At 49.1% G+C, this 18,526-nt stretch overlaps 1 protein-coding gene across 3 annotated transcripts in view; it reads left to right on the forward strand.

Annotated features, from left to right (window-relative positions):
* NRXN3 (neurexin 3) overlaps nucleotides 1-18,526 on the forward strand; it is a 290,952-nt gene that overhangs the window by 232,772 nt on the left and 39,654 nt on the right. For all 3 annotated transcript variants that reach the window (XM_044271725.1, XM_044271724.1, XM_044271726.1), the window contains one exon: nucleotides 9,557-9,738. In XM_044271725.1, coding sequence (XP_044127660.1) covers nucleotides 9,557-9,738 — 182 coding nt within the window. The remainder of the gene's footprint in view (nucleotides 1-9,556; nucleotides 9,739-18,526) is intronic.

The following is an 18,526-nucleotide window of genomic DNA, read 5'->3' on the forward strand; positions in this document are numbered from 1 at the left end:
TTCCCGTTTTGGGATATTTCCCAGTACTCTGGGCTTACTGGCCGGACCCCAGCGCCCCGCACCCGCAGTCAGGTGCGGCGATCTCTGGGTGTCTTAGGATTTGTTCTTGGCTCTTTTTTTGAGGCACACAAAGTATCACTCCTATAATGTAATACATCTGTACTGGGGCCATGACATGTCTCCGGGTGTGGGTCAGCCCTGGTTCTGTAGTCCTGACACATTGCGCCAGATTCCCTGCTGCGTCTGCTCTACACATCCCGGGGAGCTTCCTCCTCTCATCTCCTGAGTCTATGAATATAAATGAGCACCCTGAGCCCAGGACACGAGGCGGACAGTGGGCACCCGTGTGGTCCTGCACACCCAGTAATTGTGAGCCAAAACCAGTAGTGGAGTCTACTGAAAGATCAAGTGTCTGTACGGGTAGCGAGTTGATTTCCCTCTGTTCTGTGTATTATTATTATTTTTTCACATAGCTGAAGTGTGAACCCAGCCTAATAGATATCTGCAGCCGTGCGCTCCACGTAATCTCGCCCATATCCTCCCTCCACAGGCTGTCATTTATTTATTTTTTTCTCCAGATCTGCCCAGCGCTCTCTGTTCACCCTGCTTCCCTCTTGTGTGCGCTCTCTTGCCTGTACAGCGCTCTCTGTACCCTCTACTGCTCTCCTACATGTTGGCACAGCGCTTTCGCTTCACTCCGTTTTCCCTCTTCTGCGTGTTCTTGTCCACACCGCACTCTCTTCCCCCTTCTGTGCTCACTCACCTGCACATTGTTTTCCCTCTTCTGCGCTCTCTCTCTCGCTCCCTGTCCGCTCTTTTCCCTCTTCTGCGCTCTCTCTCTCGCTCCCTGTCCGCTCTTTTCCCTCTTCTGCGCTCTCTCTCTCGCTCCCTGTCCGCTCTTTTCCCTCTTCTGCGCTCTCTCTCTCGCTCCCTGTCCGCTCTTTTCCCTCTTCTGCGCTCTCTCTCTCGCTCCCTGTCCGCTCTTTTCCCTCTCTCGCTTCGTCATGCATTTAGTGTGTAATCTGCAGCCTCTGTCGCTATCTGTAGCTTGTCCCTGGTGGAGCATGTGAAAGGGTTAACGTCAGTAGCCCACATCAGTTGCCACCTTCTCTCCCGAATAGTTTCCCCCTTTGATAAAGTGTCGACCATTGCTGGGTGTTCAGTATCTGAGGGTGAAGATATTTTTTGCATAATTGAACATTTTCTGTGTGCGGCTCAGTAATGACTCCTAGTTGTCAGGACGTGTCTGCACAAGGGGTTAATGATGAGCCACGGGGGCCCGGATAGCGCAGGTATTGATGACTAGGATAGGTGCCTCCGTTATTATGACGCTCATTTCCAGTAGTGCCTCATGCGTACCGGTGACCTCTTACCACAGGCGTCCGTGTGCAGGACCCAATACATAATTCTCTTTCCAGTGACTACTTGCTCCAGTTATCAGCGCCAACATGTGCCACCAGGATTGCTGTCCAGTGCTCCAACTGATGTCTCCGCTGAGCCGTCAGTAATGGGGTCGACCACGATGAACTAAGAGCCCCCAGGAGCAGGTCAGCTCTGCAGCCAGTAGTGTGGATGCTGTCGAGCAGGCGGCCGGTGCAGTCATGGCAGCTCCCGGTATCTCACTTTATGGGGCTAGACTTCATCTTCTACCACTGGAGGATTCCTGGCATTAGGTTAAACAAAATTGAAGCTGTAAATCTGGCCTTCTACAGTGGATGACTCAGATCAGGCTTCAGCTCCATTCCGGGCTCCTCCAGGGATCATGTGAATGATGTTCGCCTCGCAGAACGAAGCGGCTTTGATTCTCCGCACAGACGCTATATCCTGTTTGTCCCAGTTTAGTCAGATAGTGACCACAGCACTGGTTTTGATGACTGGTGCACCAGAACGGCTTGGTAAAGGGGCGCCCTCAATTAAGGGTCTGAAACGTTGCGTTGCATTCTACATTATTCTGATGTTTATCTACGGCTGAATGAAAGGAATTAATATAAGAAGCAATAATTCAAAAAGTACACGTGTGCTGCCGGCTCTACACCAGATCCTTGTCCCGTTACCCCCACTGTCTCACCAGGATGCGGATTAGTGAGCAGCTCCAGCCAATGCACCGACCACTCTGCAGCATGGCAGGCCTATTAGTTATCTACCTGCCATCTATCAACTGGCAGGATGAGCTGCCACCTGGTGGGTATCACTTCTAGTAGCCCGTCTCATCTGTTGGATGGGATGATGCTTCTATAAAATCTCAGCACTGTTTAGGCTTCAGTATCGCAAGACTTTCTGTTGCCTTTTGTTTGATTGGAAGAGGCTATGTAGGCATTGTATCGGCATGTGCAATTGGAGCAGGCGGTGTAGGCATTGTATAGGCATGTGTGATTGGAGGAGGTGGCGTAGGCATTGTATTGGCATGTGTGATTGGAGTAGGCAGCCTAGGCATTGTATTGGCATGTGTGATTGGAGGAGGCTGTGTAGGCATTGTATCGGCATGTGCGATTGGAGCAGGCGGTGTAGGCATTGTATAGGCATGTGTGATTTGTAGGCATTGTGTAGGCATGTGTGATTGAAGCAGGTGGTGTAGGCATTGTATAGGCATGTGTGATTGGAGCAGGCGGTGTAGGCATTGTATAGGCATGTGTGATTTGTAGGCATTGTATAGGCATGTGCGATTGGAGCAGGCGGTGTAGGCATTGTATAGGCATGTGTGATTTGTAGGCATTGTATAGGCATGTGTGATTGGAGGAGGCGGTGTAGGCATTGTATAGGCATGTGTGATTTGTAGGCATTGTATAGGCATGTGCGATTGGAGGAGGCGGTGTAGGCATTGTATAGGCATGTGTGATTTGTAGGCATTGTATAGGCATGTGCGATTGGAGGAGGCGGTGTAGGCATTGTATAGGCATGTGTGATTTGTAGGCATTGTATAGGCATGTGTGATTGGAGGAGGCTGTGTAGGCATTGTATAGGCATGTGTGATTTGTAGGCATTGTATAGGCATGTGTGATTGGAGGAGGCTGTGTAGGCATTGTATAGGCATGTGTGATTTGTAGGCATTGTATAGGCATGTGTGATTGAAGCAGGTGGTGTAGGCATTGTATCAGCACGTGCGATTGGAGGAGGCTGTGTAGGCATTGTATAGGCATGTGCAATTGGAGGAGGCTGTGTAGGCATTGTATAGGCATATGTGATTGGAGCAGGCGGTGTAGGCATTGTATAGGCATGTGTGATTGGAGGAGGTGGAGTAGGCATTGTATCGGCACATGCGATTGGAGGAGGCGGTGTAGGCATTGTATCGGCACGTGCGATTGGAGGAGGCGGCGTAGGCATTGTATAGGCATGTGCGATTGGAGGAGGCTGTGTAGGCATTGTATTGGCATGTGTGATTGGAGGAGGCGGTGTAGGCATTGTATTGGCATGTGTGATTGGAGGAGGCGGCGTAGGGATTGTATAGGCACGTGCGATTGGAGGAGGTGGCGTAGGCATTGTATAGGCATGTGTGATTGGAGGAGGCGGCGTAGGCATTGTATAGGTGTGCGATTGGAGGTGGTGGCGTAGGCATTGTATAGGTGTGCGATTGGAGGAGGCGGCGTAGGCATTGTATTGGCACGTGCGATTGGAGGAGGCGGCGTAGGCATTGTATTGGCATGTGCAATTGGAGCAGGTGGCGTAGGCATTGTATAGGCACGTGCGATTGGGGGAGGCGGCGTAGGCATTGTATTGGCACGTGCAATTGGAGGAGGTGGCGTAGGCATTGTATAGGCATGTGTGATTGGAGGAGGCGGCGTAGGCATTGTATTGGCATGTGCAATTGGAGGAGGTGGCGTAGGCATTGTATAGGCATGTGCGATTGGAGGAGGTGGCGTAGGCATTGTATAGGCACGTGCGATTGGAGGAGGCGGCTTAGGCATTGTATCGGCACGTGTGATTGGACGAGGCGGTGTAGGCATTGTATCGGCATGTGTGATTGGATGAGGCGGCGTACGCATTGTATTGGCATGTGTGATTGGACGAGGTGGCGTAAACATTGTATTGGCACGTGTGATTGGAGGAGGCGGCGTAGGCATTGTATTGGCACGTGTGATTGGAGGAGGCGGTGTAGGCATTGTATCGGCACGTGTGATTGGAGGAGGCGGTGTAGGCATTGTATTGGCACGTGTGATTGGAGGAGGCGGCCTAGGCATTGTATCGGCACGTGTGATTGGAGGAGGCGGCCTAGGCATTGTATCGGCACGTGTGATTGGAGGAGGCGGCCTAGGCATTGTATCGGCACGTGTGATTGGAGGAGGCGGTGTAGGCATTGTATTGGCACGTGTGATTGGAGGAGGCGGTGTAGGCATTGTATTGGCACGTGTGATTGGAGGAGGCGGTGTAGGCATTGTATTGGCACGTGTGATTGGAGGAGGCGGTGTAGGCATTGTATTGGCACGTGTGATTGGAGGAGGCGGTGTAGGCATTGTATTGGCACGTGTGATTGGAGGAGGCGGTGTAGGCATTGTATTGGCACGTGTGATTGGAGGAGGCGGCCTAGGCATTGTATCGGCACGTGTGATTGGAGGAGGCGGCCTAGGCATTGTATCGGCACGTGTGATTGGAGGAGGCGGCCTAGGCATTGTATCGGCACGTGTGATTGGAGGAGGCGGCCTAGGCATTGGAATCTGCACTTTTCATTTGGTTCTGAGGTCATGGGCAGCAAGTAGAACAATTGAATCCTTGACAAAGTGCGGCTGAACCCTCCAGTACATAATGACCGTTCAGGAGATGGAACAAGACCTAGAGAAGAATGGCCCCAAAACCTACTTCACGGTATCTGCTGACGTTGTGTAGATGCTTCTGTCCAGGCAGATGTCAGTGCTGCAGCCAATTCCTCCCGTCATAACCTCACTAGTGTATGTGGTGGTGACATATTAAAGGGTTAATAAACCTCACCCCATAGACTACGGTCACTGCCGGGGCCGATTCCCCCCAGTGCGGACATACTACCCTACTAAGGGTATAATCCTGCGCGTCTGTATTGGCGCTCGCACATCAGCTCAATGCGATTCTTCCTTGCGGTCGGCACATCTGTGCGGCTCAGGCTCTCGCTTTATCCCATTTACACAGATTAGTCAGTAATAGGACACAATAGAATAAGGTAATTAGCTGTGGACAAAGCTTGGCGGGGGGATTGGATGTCCCTATGAGTGACGGAGAGGTGGTTGTGCCGCGCAGCCCATTGTCTGGCAGCAGATAAGGGGATTAGTCTGGGGCTTATTTGCTTTTATGCCGGATTTAGGTAATACTGTATTACAAATGGGTGCCTGCGGAGTACCCGGGAGACCAGGCTGACTTGCCAGTAGCTGTGGCACAGGTTGCATTGAATTCATAGTGTCCTGAAATCTTTCCACCGCGGCAGGTGACCTCATCTTTGACGATCTTCTTAAACCGAGTTGGCGTCTCCAAATACCAGTGTATGGGGGCTGTGGGCAGCTTTCTCCTCTCATCTTGCTCCAGTCCACGTTTCGTCCTGCGGCTCCGTAGCTGTTTAACATCCTGTAACAGCAGCAGTTACAATGCATTAAGCTCGGCATGCCGCAGGCCTGTAACCTTCCACTGCCTTTCATTCCTTGGGCTTTCCATCTAATCTGGTTCCTGGCTCCCGCGTAAAATGAAATCTGCGCTCTTATTCAGAACTGACAAATCAGTGAGAAACAATCTGCTCGTTACTTGTCATCACTGCTCCCCTCCTCAAACCCAATATTCACATAGATCATGGTTGGTAGGGGCCCCTGGACACAGATATAGTGAGGGCCAACCCACCACTAATATGTACACACATCCTGTATCGGCGTGCATCGTCTCTTGGCTTCATTCTGTAATCTTCAGATTGGAATTATATATCATTTAAGACGCTGCGAAGAAGTGATTCACTGGTAATGAGAATGCAGAACCTTGTAAGATGCCTGCTCAGCACAGCGCGAGGGTCCGGGGCTTCTTCGCAGGGGCTACTGCTGATTACACCTGTGGGGCTGTGAATGTCTGATGAGGTTGGATGAGAGCAATAAATCTGGGGCAGCTGTCGATACTCGGCAATGAGCGGAACAATTGTTTTATGGAAACTGCTACTGATCCGAAACCACAGCTGCTGACACAGATGAATGTCCCGGGGACGCCCAGAGTATCTTCCAGCAGAGGTCAGGTGTCCTGGCTCTTTGTTTTTCTGTCCTCATTGTGGTGACAACCTGATCCTGCTCCGCCCTGCAGTAAGACCCAGCAGGGCACTGATCGTGTTCTATTAAATGTTCCTCATATGCCCCCCTCTGGCTGTGAGCTAAGTTTTCTGTCTGGGGTGCTGGGCTCTCTGCACATTGCTGACCTGCCCCGTGTTGCAGTCCTCAGGAGATAGTTGTGGCAATCATTGGTTCCTTTAGCTTGATAGTTTAAAATTGGAACAACGTCCCTAGGTGAAGTATGTGAAGCCCATGTGCTGGGAATGGTGAACTCTCCGAGGTGCTGAAGAGTCAGGAGTGGTGGTCAGCGCTGACGATGTCCTGGGCCCTATTGATGGATCCAGCCCCAAGCAGGAGTCCTTGCACCTTATTCATCTGCTTCCTCGTGTGATTGGCGGGATCTGATGCGGGTGCTGCCTTCCTCATTGAAAATACCTACCCCATAGACACAACAATGGGGTCCTGGAACATCTGTCAGATGAGTCGTGGGCTTTGCTTTGACACTTGGCCAGGGCAGGTAGCACAGCTGACAGGTTTGACAGGATGAGGGTTTGATGCAGAAGGAAGGCGATGATTAGAGGTAATTTGCTGTGCGGTGGATCTGTCATCGTCTAATGAAGCAAGAACGCCTTTCGTCAGGTGGACCCAGAGAGACTTTGGTGGGAGGAGAACGAAATCGGGCCAAAAAAAGAAATGACTCTAATTGAGACTCTGAAGAGATAAATGGGGAAGTTTGGAACAGCTGGAAACTGCTTTGAAAGGAAAGTTTAAGGATTATTTATCCTCTCAGGTGGTCTTCTGTCGCCATGGCGACACTGCAAGAAGATACCGGGGGGAAAAGAGTGTCAAGGTTTTCTTGTGGACATCCGGAGGGGGGAGAGGTTGAACAGGGGAGGGGGGGACACAGAGGATGAGGTTAATCTGTAATGTGAGGATGGACTGCGAGAGCTCCTGCTGCAGGGTGAGGTCAGCGGCCGAGGCTCCGCTGTGTAATCCTGGACAATAGGAGTAATACTTCTCTGTTACACCTGACAATCGCTCTCGCTGAGCCTCATTCTGCTGGCCAGAAGTAGAGGAGGGAAAACTGTATTACATACAAACCTGCTCAGGACATGAAATGTTTACAGCCACTAAACGTTAGAACTGCAAGTGTCCCCCTCTACTGGTCATGTGCATCCTCCTTGACGTCTGGTCCCCATGCAGTAATTCTGACCTGGTCTCTGTCATCTGAACTGACCCCGAGATTCATCCTGTATTATACTCCAGAGCTGCACTCACTATTCTGCTGGTGCAGTCACTGTGTGCATACATTACTTATCCTGTACTGATCCTGAGTTACATCCTGTATTATACTCCAGAGCTGCACTCACTATTCTGCTGGTGCAGTCACTGTGTACATATATTACTTATCCTGTACTGATCCTGAGTTACATCCTGTATTATACTCCAGAGCTGCACGAGTTACATCCTGTATAATACTCCAGAGCTGCACTCACTATTCTGCTGGTGCAGTCACTGTGTACATATATTACTTATCCTGTACTGATCCTGAGTTACATCCTGTATTATACTCCAGAGCTGCACTCACTATTCTGCTGGTACAGTCGCTGTGTACATTACTTATCCTGCAGGTAATATAAAGGTTTAGTTAGTCTCTTTACATGTGAACGGCGCTTGGTGCTGATGGATCTTGAAATACTCCAAATGGTGGAATTGAGAGTCTGCTCTGGGCCCCTGGTTTGGGTGAGATTTATGAAAACTGTTACAATGGAACTTGGGAAAAATGACAGGTGGAATCCAATTTGTTGCTTTGGGCAGTTGGGCCCAATTTGCTTTGCACCCAGTTTTGATGACTCTCCCCCTCAATGTATACAGCAGCACAGTGCATGGTGTTAGAAGCATCTGGCACAAAGAGTTAAAGCCTGACAACTTCCATGTCCTCTGTGGGTTTCGCGGATTCATTCTTGGCCGCTCTGTGGATTGCTTCTGTTTTGATCGGCTCGTGGTCCTCGTTACGTGGCCGTGTCCCCGCGTCATCCCTGGGATTTTTACTGTCTCTTCCCAACTCTCAAGTTCTGTGTGAGAACAGCTGATTAATTTCAATCAGGAGGAGCCTTGGAGGCGGTGAAGGCGCTGGAGCCGCGGGGACCGCGCGGCACATTGTTGGGGAGATGCGGCCTCCGATTAGCTGACACTTCATAATAATGGTTCTGCAAGTTTCCTAGAAACCTGTTGTGCTGTCGGTGGGGGGCTCTCCTCCCACTTCACACCTAGTGACACTGTGTGACATGCTCTGCTTCTCATATGAGACACTCCTCAAATCATCTCTGTGTCACTATAGTCTAAGATGTGATGTTACAGCAGAATTGTAACTTCAGCTCTGGAGATGACGTCTTCTTCATGGTTAGTGATGCACATGACTGTTTCCTGTGTCACACACACGGAAGGGTAAGTCCTTCTGGATTATTGAGTGCTGCAGATTCCTGTGGAGCCGACGTTGTCATTTCAGCTCCGCAGGTTTCCTGCATTATCCACTTGTTGTGGGATTAGTATTGGATCCCTGCCCTCCATAGCCAGGAATGTTAATCTATATCTACAGTTCATTTTCCTTTACAGCTTGACCCGGTCCCAGTCTTACTGAGCCAGCAGCGCAGGGGTTAAGATGGTGTTTGTAACCAGCCAACACTTGTCTTTTTCACTCCGGGTATGAATACACTGACACACTGCTGGAGGCTTAGACTCTGTGGGGTCCAGGGATGTGCTTACTGACGGTGCGCCCTCGGTGTGTTATAGACAGTCTGTGCTCCTCTCACCTCCATGTTACATCCTAAATTGCTGTTTTACGTCTACCGACTACTTTACAAATGGTCATAAGAAGCTAATGTTTTGAGTATGCCGCACCTATGCAGACCTGTGTGTCCCCATGGTTACTGACCACCACCAAGCCCCGTGTAGTGTTTTCCTGCAGCACTTCTCCTGTGGTTTGCTGCACTCTCCCACCTTAGATTTTCCTTGCTGCTGCAATCCGTGTCGCAAGATGGTCCTTCTGGAACTGAAAACGGTCCCTTTTATAAATCTCGTCTGTGGATTGCTCCAACAAATACACAGCTGATAGCTAAGTCTTATTGACATGCATGGTTTTCTCCGGCTGCCATGTGCCTCCTCGTCTACTGTCTAGATTAATAGAAAGAGGCTAAATCAGACTACACATGGTGTGTTTGTAGTCTGTTACCATGGAAACACATAGGTCTGCACAGTAAATGCATAAACAAATAAAATGGTTGCAGAAGTTTAGATTGTTAAGAGTTATACAGTCTCGGTACGTATTTTTAACATGGAGCTGTTTTGTTTTCCAGCTGGTGCAACATACATATTTGCGAAGGGCGGAGGCCTCATCTTGTACACGTGGCCTCATAACGACCGGCCGAGCACCCGCACTGACCGGCTGGCTGTGGGCTTCAGTACTTATGTCAAAGACGGAATCCTGGTGCGGATTGACAGCGCGGCTGGACTAATGGATTTTCTGCAGCTGCACATTGTAAGTTATATCTGACCTGACATCATGGGGTGGGAAAGGGGTCCGGCGTACACGCAGAAATCAAAGGGTAGATGTGCAGTAAAACATGTCCAGAAAAATTAGGGGAGGCAGAGACTCTGGAAAAGACAGAGGCTGAGGATTTCACTCAGAGCTATATGTGCTTTTTTTTGTTGGCTCCTTATTTCATGTGTCCTATGAGACTGACATCTTCAGGTGTGTAGAATGCTCCAGTATTACATTGGTTATACACTTGTAATGAACCTGTAATAACTGTATACACCAGTAATGCTCTAGTAATACACTACTGAGCCGATGCTTTATATATAATAACCAATGAAAACTTCAGACGTTTGCATCAGGCTTATTGTGCCTATTCTCTCCACCTGGGGTCACAGGCAGACTATAAATGCCAGTCAGTCATAGAAGAACCTTGAGGTTGACGCTATCATCACAGTTGTCACTGTGGAATCTGACCAAAGAGACAGAGGGGAGGGTCATGAAGGTGACTGTTATCCAGAGGTCCGGATATCCTTGCCCTTTATGATATAAATCTCCCTGCTTCTTTCTATACCCGCTGGGCCATGGGTCACTGTACTCTGCCCCCTTTCATACTGGACCAACATAGGACATCAGTCCTGAGCTGTCGCGCGGAGGACAGGACTGACATGGAGCGCATGTACAGCAGCAGACGTGACAGTAGAACAGATGTTACATTCATACCTCACATGCGGCAGCTCGCTCCCTCAGAGTAAGATTAATGGCTGCGTCTCTGCTTGCCTCATCCATGACATTGGTAGTTCATGCGTGAGACGAGGCTGCTGACAGCCTGATTCCAGTCACACACCAGGAAAGCTCCTTCACTAGACACCATCCTGGGTGACACCTGCCAGCCTCCGAACAAAGCGGCTAAGAAGTCCTCCTCTACTCAGTGATGATGGCTATAGTGCTCATAATTCACTGACTTATCCCAGATACTACCCCTCGAGAAGCTTACTGTATGAGAGAGGAGACTGCCCCTCGAGAAGCTTACTGTATGAGAGAGGGGACTGCCCCTCGAGAAGCTTACTGTATGAGAGAGGAGACTGCCCCTCGAGAAGCTTACTGTATGAGAGAGGAGGCTGCCCCTCGAGAAGCTTACCGTATGAGAGAGGAGGCTGCCCCTCGAGAAGCTTACCGTATGAGAGAGGAGGCTGCCCTTCGAGAAGCTTACCGTATGAGAGAGGAGGCTGCCCCTCGAGAAGCTTACCGTATGAGAGAGGAGGCTGCCCCTCGAGAAGCTTACCGTATGAGAGAGGAGGCTGCCCCTCGAGAAGCTTACCGTATGAGAGAGGAGACTGCCCCTCGAGAAGCTTACCGTATGAGAGAGGAGACTGCCCCTCGAGAAGCTTACCCTATGAGAGAGGAGGCTGCCCTTCGAGAAGCTTACCCTATGAGAGAGGAGGCTGCCCCTCGAGAAGCTTACCGTATGAGAGAGGAGGCTGCCCCTCGAGAAGCTTACCGTATGAGAGAGGAGGCTGCCCCTCGAGAAGCTTACTGTATGAGAGAGGAGGCTGCCCCTCGAGAAGCTTACTGTATGAGACACAGTCATAGCCTGTCTTTACACTGGAGCTCCAGGGGTCCTGCTATACATGAATAAAGTGTATCTAAATGTGTTCCAATCCTGTCTGGATGTTGGGAGTTGTAGTGTGTTACGGCATACAAGGGAATGCTCCAAACTCCCGAACGGAACCTCACGAACGAACCCTCATGGCATATACAGTATACAGTAATTACATAGAAAAAATTGGGCTGGGCATAACATTTTCAATAGATGGTTCCGCAAAAACGGAATGGATACTGAAGACATACTGGATGCATTTCCGTATGTGTTGAGTTTTTTTTGCGGACCAATTGACTTGAATGGAGCCACGGAACGTGATTTGCGGGCAATAATAGGACATGTTCTATCTTTCAACGGAACGGAAAAACAAAAGCATATGTAGTACTTTCCTTTTTTTTTTTTTTTGCGGAACCATTGAAATGAATGGTTCCGTATACGGAACACAAAAAAGGGCCCACAAAACGAAAAAAAAAAAAAAAAAAAACGGTAGTGTGAAAGAGGCCTTAGGCTGTGTGAGATAAATGGCTTAACTGGGTGTGGTGAGCCAACTAGGTACAGAAAATACCTCTGTTAACAACTAGCAAAACTACACATAAATACATAACTCCTATCAAACTGAACAGGACCCCCACATTCAACTTATCCCCAGATGGCTTGGATCTGAGCGCTCAATATATCCGAACCGCGCTCAGATGCCACAAACAGTCAAATCGCCATGGGGTTAAAGTTTAGAATGGGCTGATGAGAGTGCCCATAATCCTGGGGCAAGAGGCTGGCAATCCAGGCTTCTCCAGCACCCAGTGGCGAGGTCGGTTTCGCCACATACTGTTCTAATATAATGCTGTAAGCTTTCTTCTATTGAGTATAATAGAAAAGTATCTGAGTGCGGTTGGGCGCTGTCGTGTTCTGTTGATGCGCTATGTATTGGTCTGGGCGTTGCAGTCCCTCTAGGTGCACAGGTGTATGCATGGTTTGGAGCTGCAGCCTAGGTCTCGTTGTGCAGGCGCGCACTGCGCTAATTTATGTATCATTATGCATTCTCTAATTATGAGCCTTCTGCGCTGTGTGTGATTTATACACAGAAAAGCATCTGCTCCGAGCCCGTGGGACGCAGCAACCTTTCCCTGCCTGATTCGCTCTGCTCCAGGGGACAGTCCCGCGATCCCTTCAAACGCCTCTGTGATGGGAGCGGGATCTGCTGTCAGGCACCTGGAGCAGATGTTACTCGGCGCGACAGGCATAAGGCAGGATGAGTTGATGGTGGAGGAGGTGGTAGGTCCTCTGTCCAGGTGAGATGCATGGGGCAACGTGTTCTAATCAGAGGGTCCTGTCACGAGCCCCTTCCATCATTCTAGGGGGATGCCTGCATTTCGGCCACATCGTCCCACTTCACACCTCCCCGGCGCTGTCACAATCCATACAAGTGCTGACGTCAGATGGGCGTCTCGTGGCTCCCGCTGGGCCCGGTGTGGGGTAATCACTACACATTCTGCATTCTGGATTTGCCTCTTTGTTCGGCAGCGAGGACTTCAGCAGTTGGTTGATTAATAATTAACAGCTTCTGGTAATTATAGATTTCAGAGGTATATTCATGTTGGTCATGTACGGTGTCGGTCCCTACAGTCGGCCTGTGCTGGCCCGCCGATGCTCGTTAACCCTTGGCAGTGTAATCAAAGGGATTGACAGTGCAGTCCAAGTGAGCTGTCCGCTCGCTCGCTCGCTCTCTATTGTTTCTTCTGTCCATTCTGGAGATGTCACTTTGCTGCGAGCTGAAGGAATTGGTGAGTTTCTTGCCTTCCACCACCTCCTGGGTTTATTAATTTTGAATTTGCTGGGTCCAACACAGGAACGGTGATGGTAGGGGCAGGGATAGCGGACGCTGATGTCTGGGTGGCTTCTGTCTGCTTGTAGTGTGGGTTTATCCATGAGGTGGAATTGATACAGGAACAGGGGGAGGACGTGTAGAGGTCCGTGTCTGAAGGCTGCATCTTCTTTTCACATGTCTACCAGGGACGTGTTGATTGTAGTGTGGCACTGAAAGTCGCCATGGATCTGATGATCTGTGAAGACAAATCACACGCTGCAGGTAGTCCTCTTCCCTCATATACACAGCCGCAGGTCGTGGAGGTGCAGCTAGATTTTGGGACATTCAGGCATGCACCGACTGTATCGTAATGACGCTGTCATGGTCATAAACTCATCGGGTAAAGGCCACATTTCCCCTTTGCTTCCTTTCAGCTTGAATGGCATCAGCGGAGTGCCAGGTCTTTAGGTGTTAAACAGTCTCCTGCTTAGTGTGCTGTCAGCGCTATGGTTAAACCGTTTTGTGTAGTCCACGACTTGGTGCTACTTGTAATCTCCAATCACGCCCCCGCTTTCCCTGCAGAGGGCTTAAAAGGGTGTAATTTGTTTGAGAAGAACATGTCAGTCCTAAAGCATTGAGACCACAGACCAGCCGCAGCCCAGAGTGTTTGTGCCCGGCAATCAGCTGCCAATTGTGAGACCCTCCTCAGCTCCTAGCAAAACAGTATGCAGGGCAGTCTCCTGTCAGCCGGCGTAGGCTCTCCATACAGGAAGGGATGTAGTCATGACTGCAGGCTGCCGTCACGTTCCCCTTGTATATGCCTGCTTTGGGAAAAGTGGAGGTAATAAGTGAACAGTAATTTGCTGCCAGCACTATATGGGGTCCAGGAAGAGCACGACAAACATTCCTTATGTGGAGCCTTTCTGATCGGGAGCAGTGTGAATATGAAGTTTTATTTTGCAGATTTTGCATCAGTAATCGCCCAGGAGGTGGAGCTTCACTGTGAAGTGCTCTCTTTATTGAGCTGCTCCACAGCCCCGCCCCTCTTCTGGGTAATAGCTGTACTGGTCTCCTGGTTGGATGCTGTCACTCAGCAGAGGGGCGGGGCCGCGGAGCCTCCTGGGCACTTACTGGAACAAAATCTGGGAAAAAAAAACTCTTCACACTGCCCCTGAAGATAAATGTTCCACAAAAGGTATGTTTGCTCTTCTCCACCCCGGGTCCAACCTAGTGCTTTCAGCAGTTTTGCATAGTCAGAACAGCTGAAAGACTACCTTTAACCATCACTTTGGAATGTTTGTTGCAAGGTCCTCTTACACCTACCACCCTCATCATCTCCAAGCTGTCTTATAGCCTCTGAGTCTTTTATAGCCACCAAACTGCCTCTCCAGGTCCTCCCATATCCACCCTCATTTTATAACTACCCCGTACTTTCTCTCCAGATCCTTCCATAGCCACCCTCACCTCATCTTCAGGACCTCCCATAGCAACTATCACCTTATCTCCAGGTCTTGCCATTCACCTCCCATCTCATCTTGAGGTCCTTCCATAACCACCTATAACTCTTCTTGAGGTACTCCTGTAGCCGCTGCTCAGGGTTCTCCTGAAACCGCCCCAACCTATATTTAAGCTGATCTCGTAGCCACAACCCAATTTATCTCCAGATCCTTCCATAGTCCTTATTTCCAGGTCCTCTCATAGCCATCTCACCAATTTATGACCAGCTCCTCCCATAACCAATCACAATTCTTCTTGCGGTACTCCCATAGCCAAGCCCCACTTCTCAAGACTCCTGTAGCCCCACCTCATCTTCAGAAGTCCCCCTCACGTCACATCCAGGTCCTCTAATAACCACCTATCTCCACACCTCCTCTCCAGATTATCCCATATCACTCTCCTACATCAGTTCCAGGTCTTCCCATCACAAATTTAGACAGACACCAGATAACCAGTGTATCTAGAATGATGGAACTATAGGCTTGCAAGTGGTCATACAACAGGGTACAATTGGCTCCTGGATTGGACTACCTGGCTGGATTAATATCCTAGGAACTGATGTCACCATCTTCCACACCTGGTTTCCTGATCAAGTGGTTCTCCCATCATCATCCCCCATATTTCCAGAGGTGTGGTTAGACTTATCCCATTGGAAGCTTACCTCTATGAGGCTTCCACTATTGTCGCATTCTCTGTCCTCGCCCATCGTTCATTCTGTTTCTGCAGGTTCCCTCATCCTGTGTTTTCTACCTCTCTCTGCCTCAGCTGATTGAATTGAAGCCATCCTGCTACAGATTCCCTTCAGAAGGGTTTTTCCATTAAACAGAGAGTAGTGCTTTGAATTGGTGTGTCCAGGGGTGACCCCATGTGCCACTCTGACTCCTCGGCTCTTTAGGATAATTGGCATCTAGACAGCAGCTCCATTCCAGCTCTCAGACGTGGATTGCATGCCCCTGCTCAACTTCAAAGGCTCCCATAGTGTGTAACAGACAAAAATTAATTTCCCAGAAGCAGGAGAAGGGAGGCTGTTCTGGGGCCTTTCTATTTGCTTGTGGGTTACGATACCTTGCTAAGAGAGAAGTGCAGATAATTGTATGATAATGGGCCACGGATATGGACAAGCAGCATGATATCTGCACCACTGCCTGTCCACTACATAGGTCTGCTATATGGGATTCCATGCATTCTTTTATTGCTGCCTTGATGTAGTTGATTTTTGATTGCACAACTGTATTATAATAGTTCAGTTCCTAGAAAGGTACAGATTCTCCATAATGTTCCTGGGAAGAAGGAAGAAATCTGCAGGAGAACGAGTGCGTATACGGAGCCGTCCATAAACATAACATGTTATCTCATAGGCTTTAGTCAGGAAGTAGTGCAGGGGGGCACCAACACAAACCATTTTTGGCGAGGGTATTTAGCTATAAGGCAGTAAACTGTGTCTGTCCGCGGTGAAAGAAAATCTAGCTGTGGCTCTGTTTTAGGGTTGACAGTGGGGTACTTTGCCCATGGTACATGCCTGCCGTGCCTTTGGGGTATCTGGTGCACCCCGCTGACCAGTGCTTGGGGTTACCTGCCTCTTTGACATGAACTATGACTTGAAACCCATGCTGCCATTGACACTCATGACATGACTGAAGACTTTATGCTGTGGTGGGTATATACGTGACCCGATTATCTCTAAAAGTTTCCCAGCGACTTAATGAACGGTGAGGACTTTGCCGGTTTTGTTCTATCATGTGGTGATGTTTGATGGGGCACATTCTGGACTCCATCTTGCCCTCTTATAGTAGGTACTCCGTGCAGACAATCCTATTACAGCACAAGGTCGGCTGACAGACAAACCTAAAATAGACGTGTGTTGTGGAGGCTGCTGCTCCGTGGGGACACCTGGAAACGCACCGAGTGAATAATTAATGCTACCATGGTGGGGGGCAGCTGGGGGGGACGGCTTCGGTCATGACACTGACTAGCGATATGACTGAAGGCACAGAGGTGCTACTTGCCAGTCATTTGGCTGCAATGTGTGGGTGAAGGCTGTTTGTAATTCCGTAGGCTGCACAATGAGACATGTCCTGTACACAGCAGGTAATGCAGGATTTAGGTTTTGTTTTTTTAGATGCTCTGATTGACAAATAGTAAGTGGATTAGCTCTCGTTTTCTGCATTCACCTGTTTCAATTTCGAGGGGGGTATACAGCGGACAGTCATTCATCCCTTCCTCTCATAACGCTTTCCATTATTGCTGGTGACTGTGCAGTCAGAGATTTTGCTGATAAATGGTGAGTCCACTGATTTAGTGACGGCTCTTACTGATATCAGTATCTGCCTCTGGTAACAAGGGTTTAGGAGAAGATGCTGACGGTCCATTCGATTGTGGTTGGCCCCAGGAGCTGCTCATCGCTGTCATGTTGCTGCAGACATGATATAAAACCAAATTCAGACCAATAATTATTTTTAAGAATAGCTGTCCTGAAGTGATCACTGCCTCTGCCACTGGAGGACTGGAGCTTGAGGACCTTACCCCCAGTAGATCATGTAGTAGTCATCAGTTGGCCGTGTGCCCAGGAGATGTGATGAGACCCTGCCTTCTGTAAGTGGATGGCCACATTTATTAAGAATGCATAATCTCCAGCCAGTCTGAACATGGTAGATTAATTGGATTGGCTCCAAAACCTGCACTTTTTTTCAGGATTAATACTTAAAAGTGGACATGGTCCATGATAGGGCGCTCTATCACATTGATTCATTTGTTGACCGATGGGAAGCCACAAATGTTCCTGATTTTTTATTTTTTTTGCATATAAACATTTGTGACTTTTTTGCCACAGTTTATACTGGTGTAAACTGCTTGGTAAATGTGTCCCAGTAAGTATTTTACACACAACCCATTGATACTGCAGAGTTTAAGGCAGAGCGGGTCTTTCTGTTGTTTGACTTGTACCCTCTTCTATAGTTTTTGCTCCATTAGAGATGTGTCCTTCAGTGCAATACCTGGAAGCCGCTCACACCGACAAGACTTACTTTACAAAGTCTCACTCTTTTAGCCAGTACTTGACCAGCAATGTCTGTTTAATATGGGAGGAGCGCCCTAGAAAGGGAACCAGGGCGAGGTACCTGCAGATTTACAGAGAGGATTCTCTGTAATATTTCTGTCACAGTTGGTGCTAACATGAGAATTATTGTGGTGTAGGTGCCTTCAGCCTTCTAGGATTCATCCACTCATAACCTGTCAATACTACATTGGGCTATTTATCAAGCTGCTCCAGAGGCAGGAGGGAATTTATCACCCGACCGCTGCTATTGATTTATGGGCCCATTTCTAAGACTGTGACTGTCCATAGGTGGGGATGGTCTCTGCACACACTCGGCAGGCAGCGACCTGTCCAGTCATGGTATCATCTCTCCATGTGGCAGAGCTCTGGGGTCTCTATGCAGCTTCAGTGATTTCCCATGTTGCCGTCAAGGTAGAAATTGAAATTGATTAATCCAAAAGTGCCTAATTACAGGCAGATTCATCAGGATCTTGTGACGAGCGTTTGGTAATGACTGAGCTGTCAGTGATAGACTGAGTTGCACTGTGGTCCTGCCAGAGCTTCTGTGTTTAATGAGAAATGGATTACTGCCAGACACTGTCCAGAAACCTCCGCGGTCGTGAGTAGGGCTGGGTGCGGTGCTCCTCGTAATGAGTTGACTTGCAGGATGCAGCCAGTTGTCATCAAGTTCTTTTTATGCTTCAAAACTTTCTTCTTTCAGCGTTCTTCTTACTTCTAGTAGAAGCCTGTGACCTCCGTTATCAGCAGATGTTCAGGAACTATTTACACAGATTCATCACCAGGAGGACCTACAGCCAAAACTGGGAGATGGCCACGGATCAGTCACTGAGCT

Source organism: Bufo gargarizans, chromosome 11 (assembly GCF_014858855.1).
Source record: "Bufo gargarizans isolate SCDJY-AF-19 chromosome 11, ASM1485885v1, whole genome shotgun sequence".
NCBI classification, from domain to species: domain Eukaryota; kingdom Metazoa; phylum Chordata; class Amphibia; order Anura; family Bufonidae; genus Bufo; species Bufo gargarizans.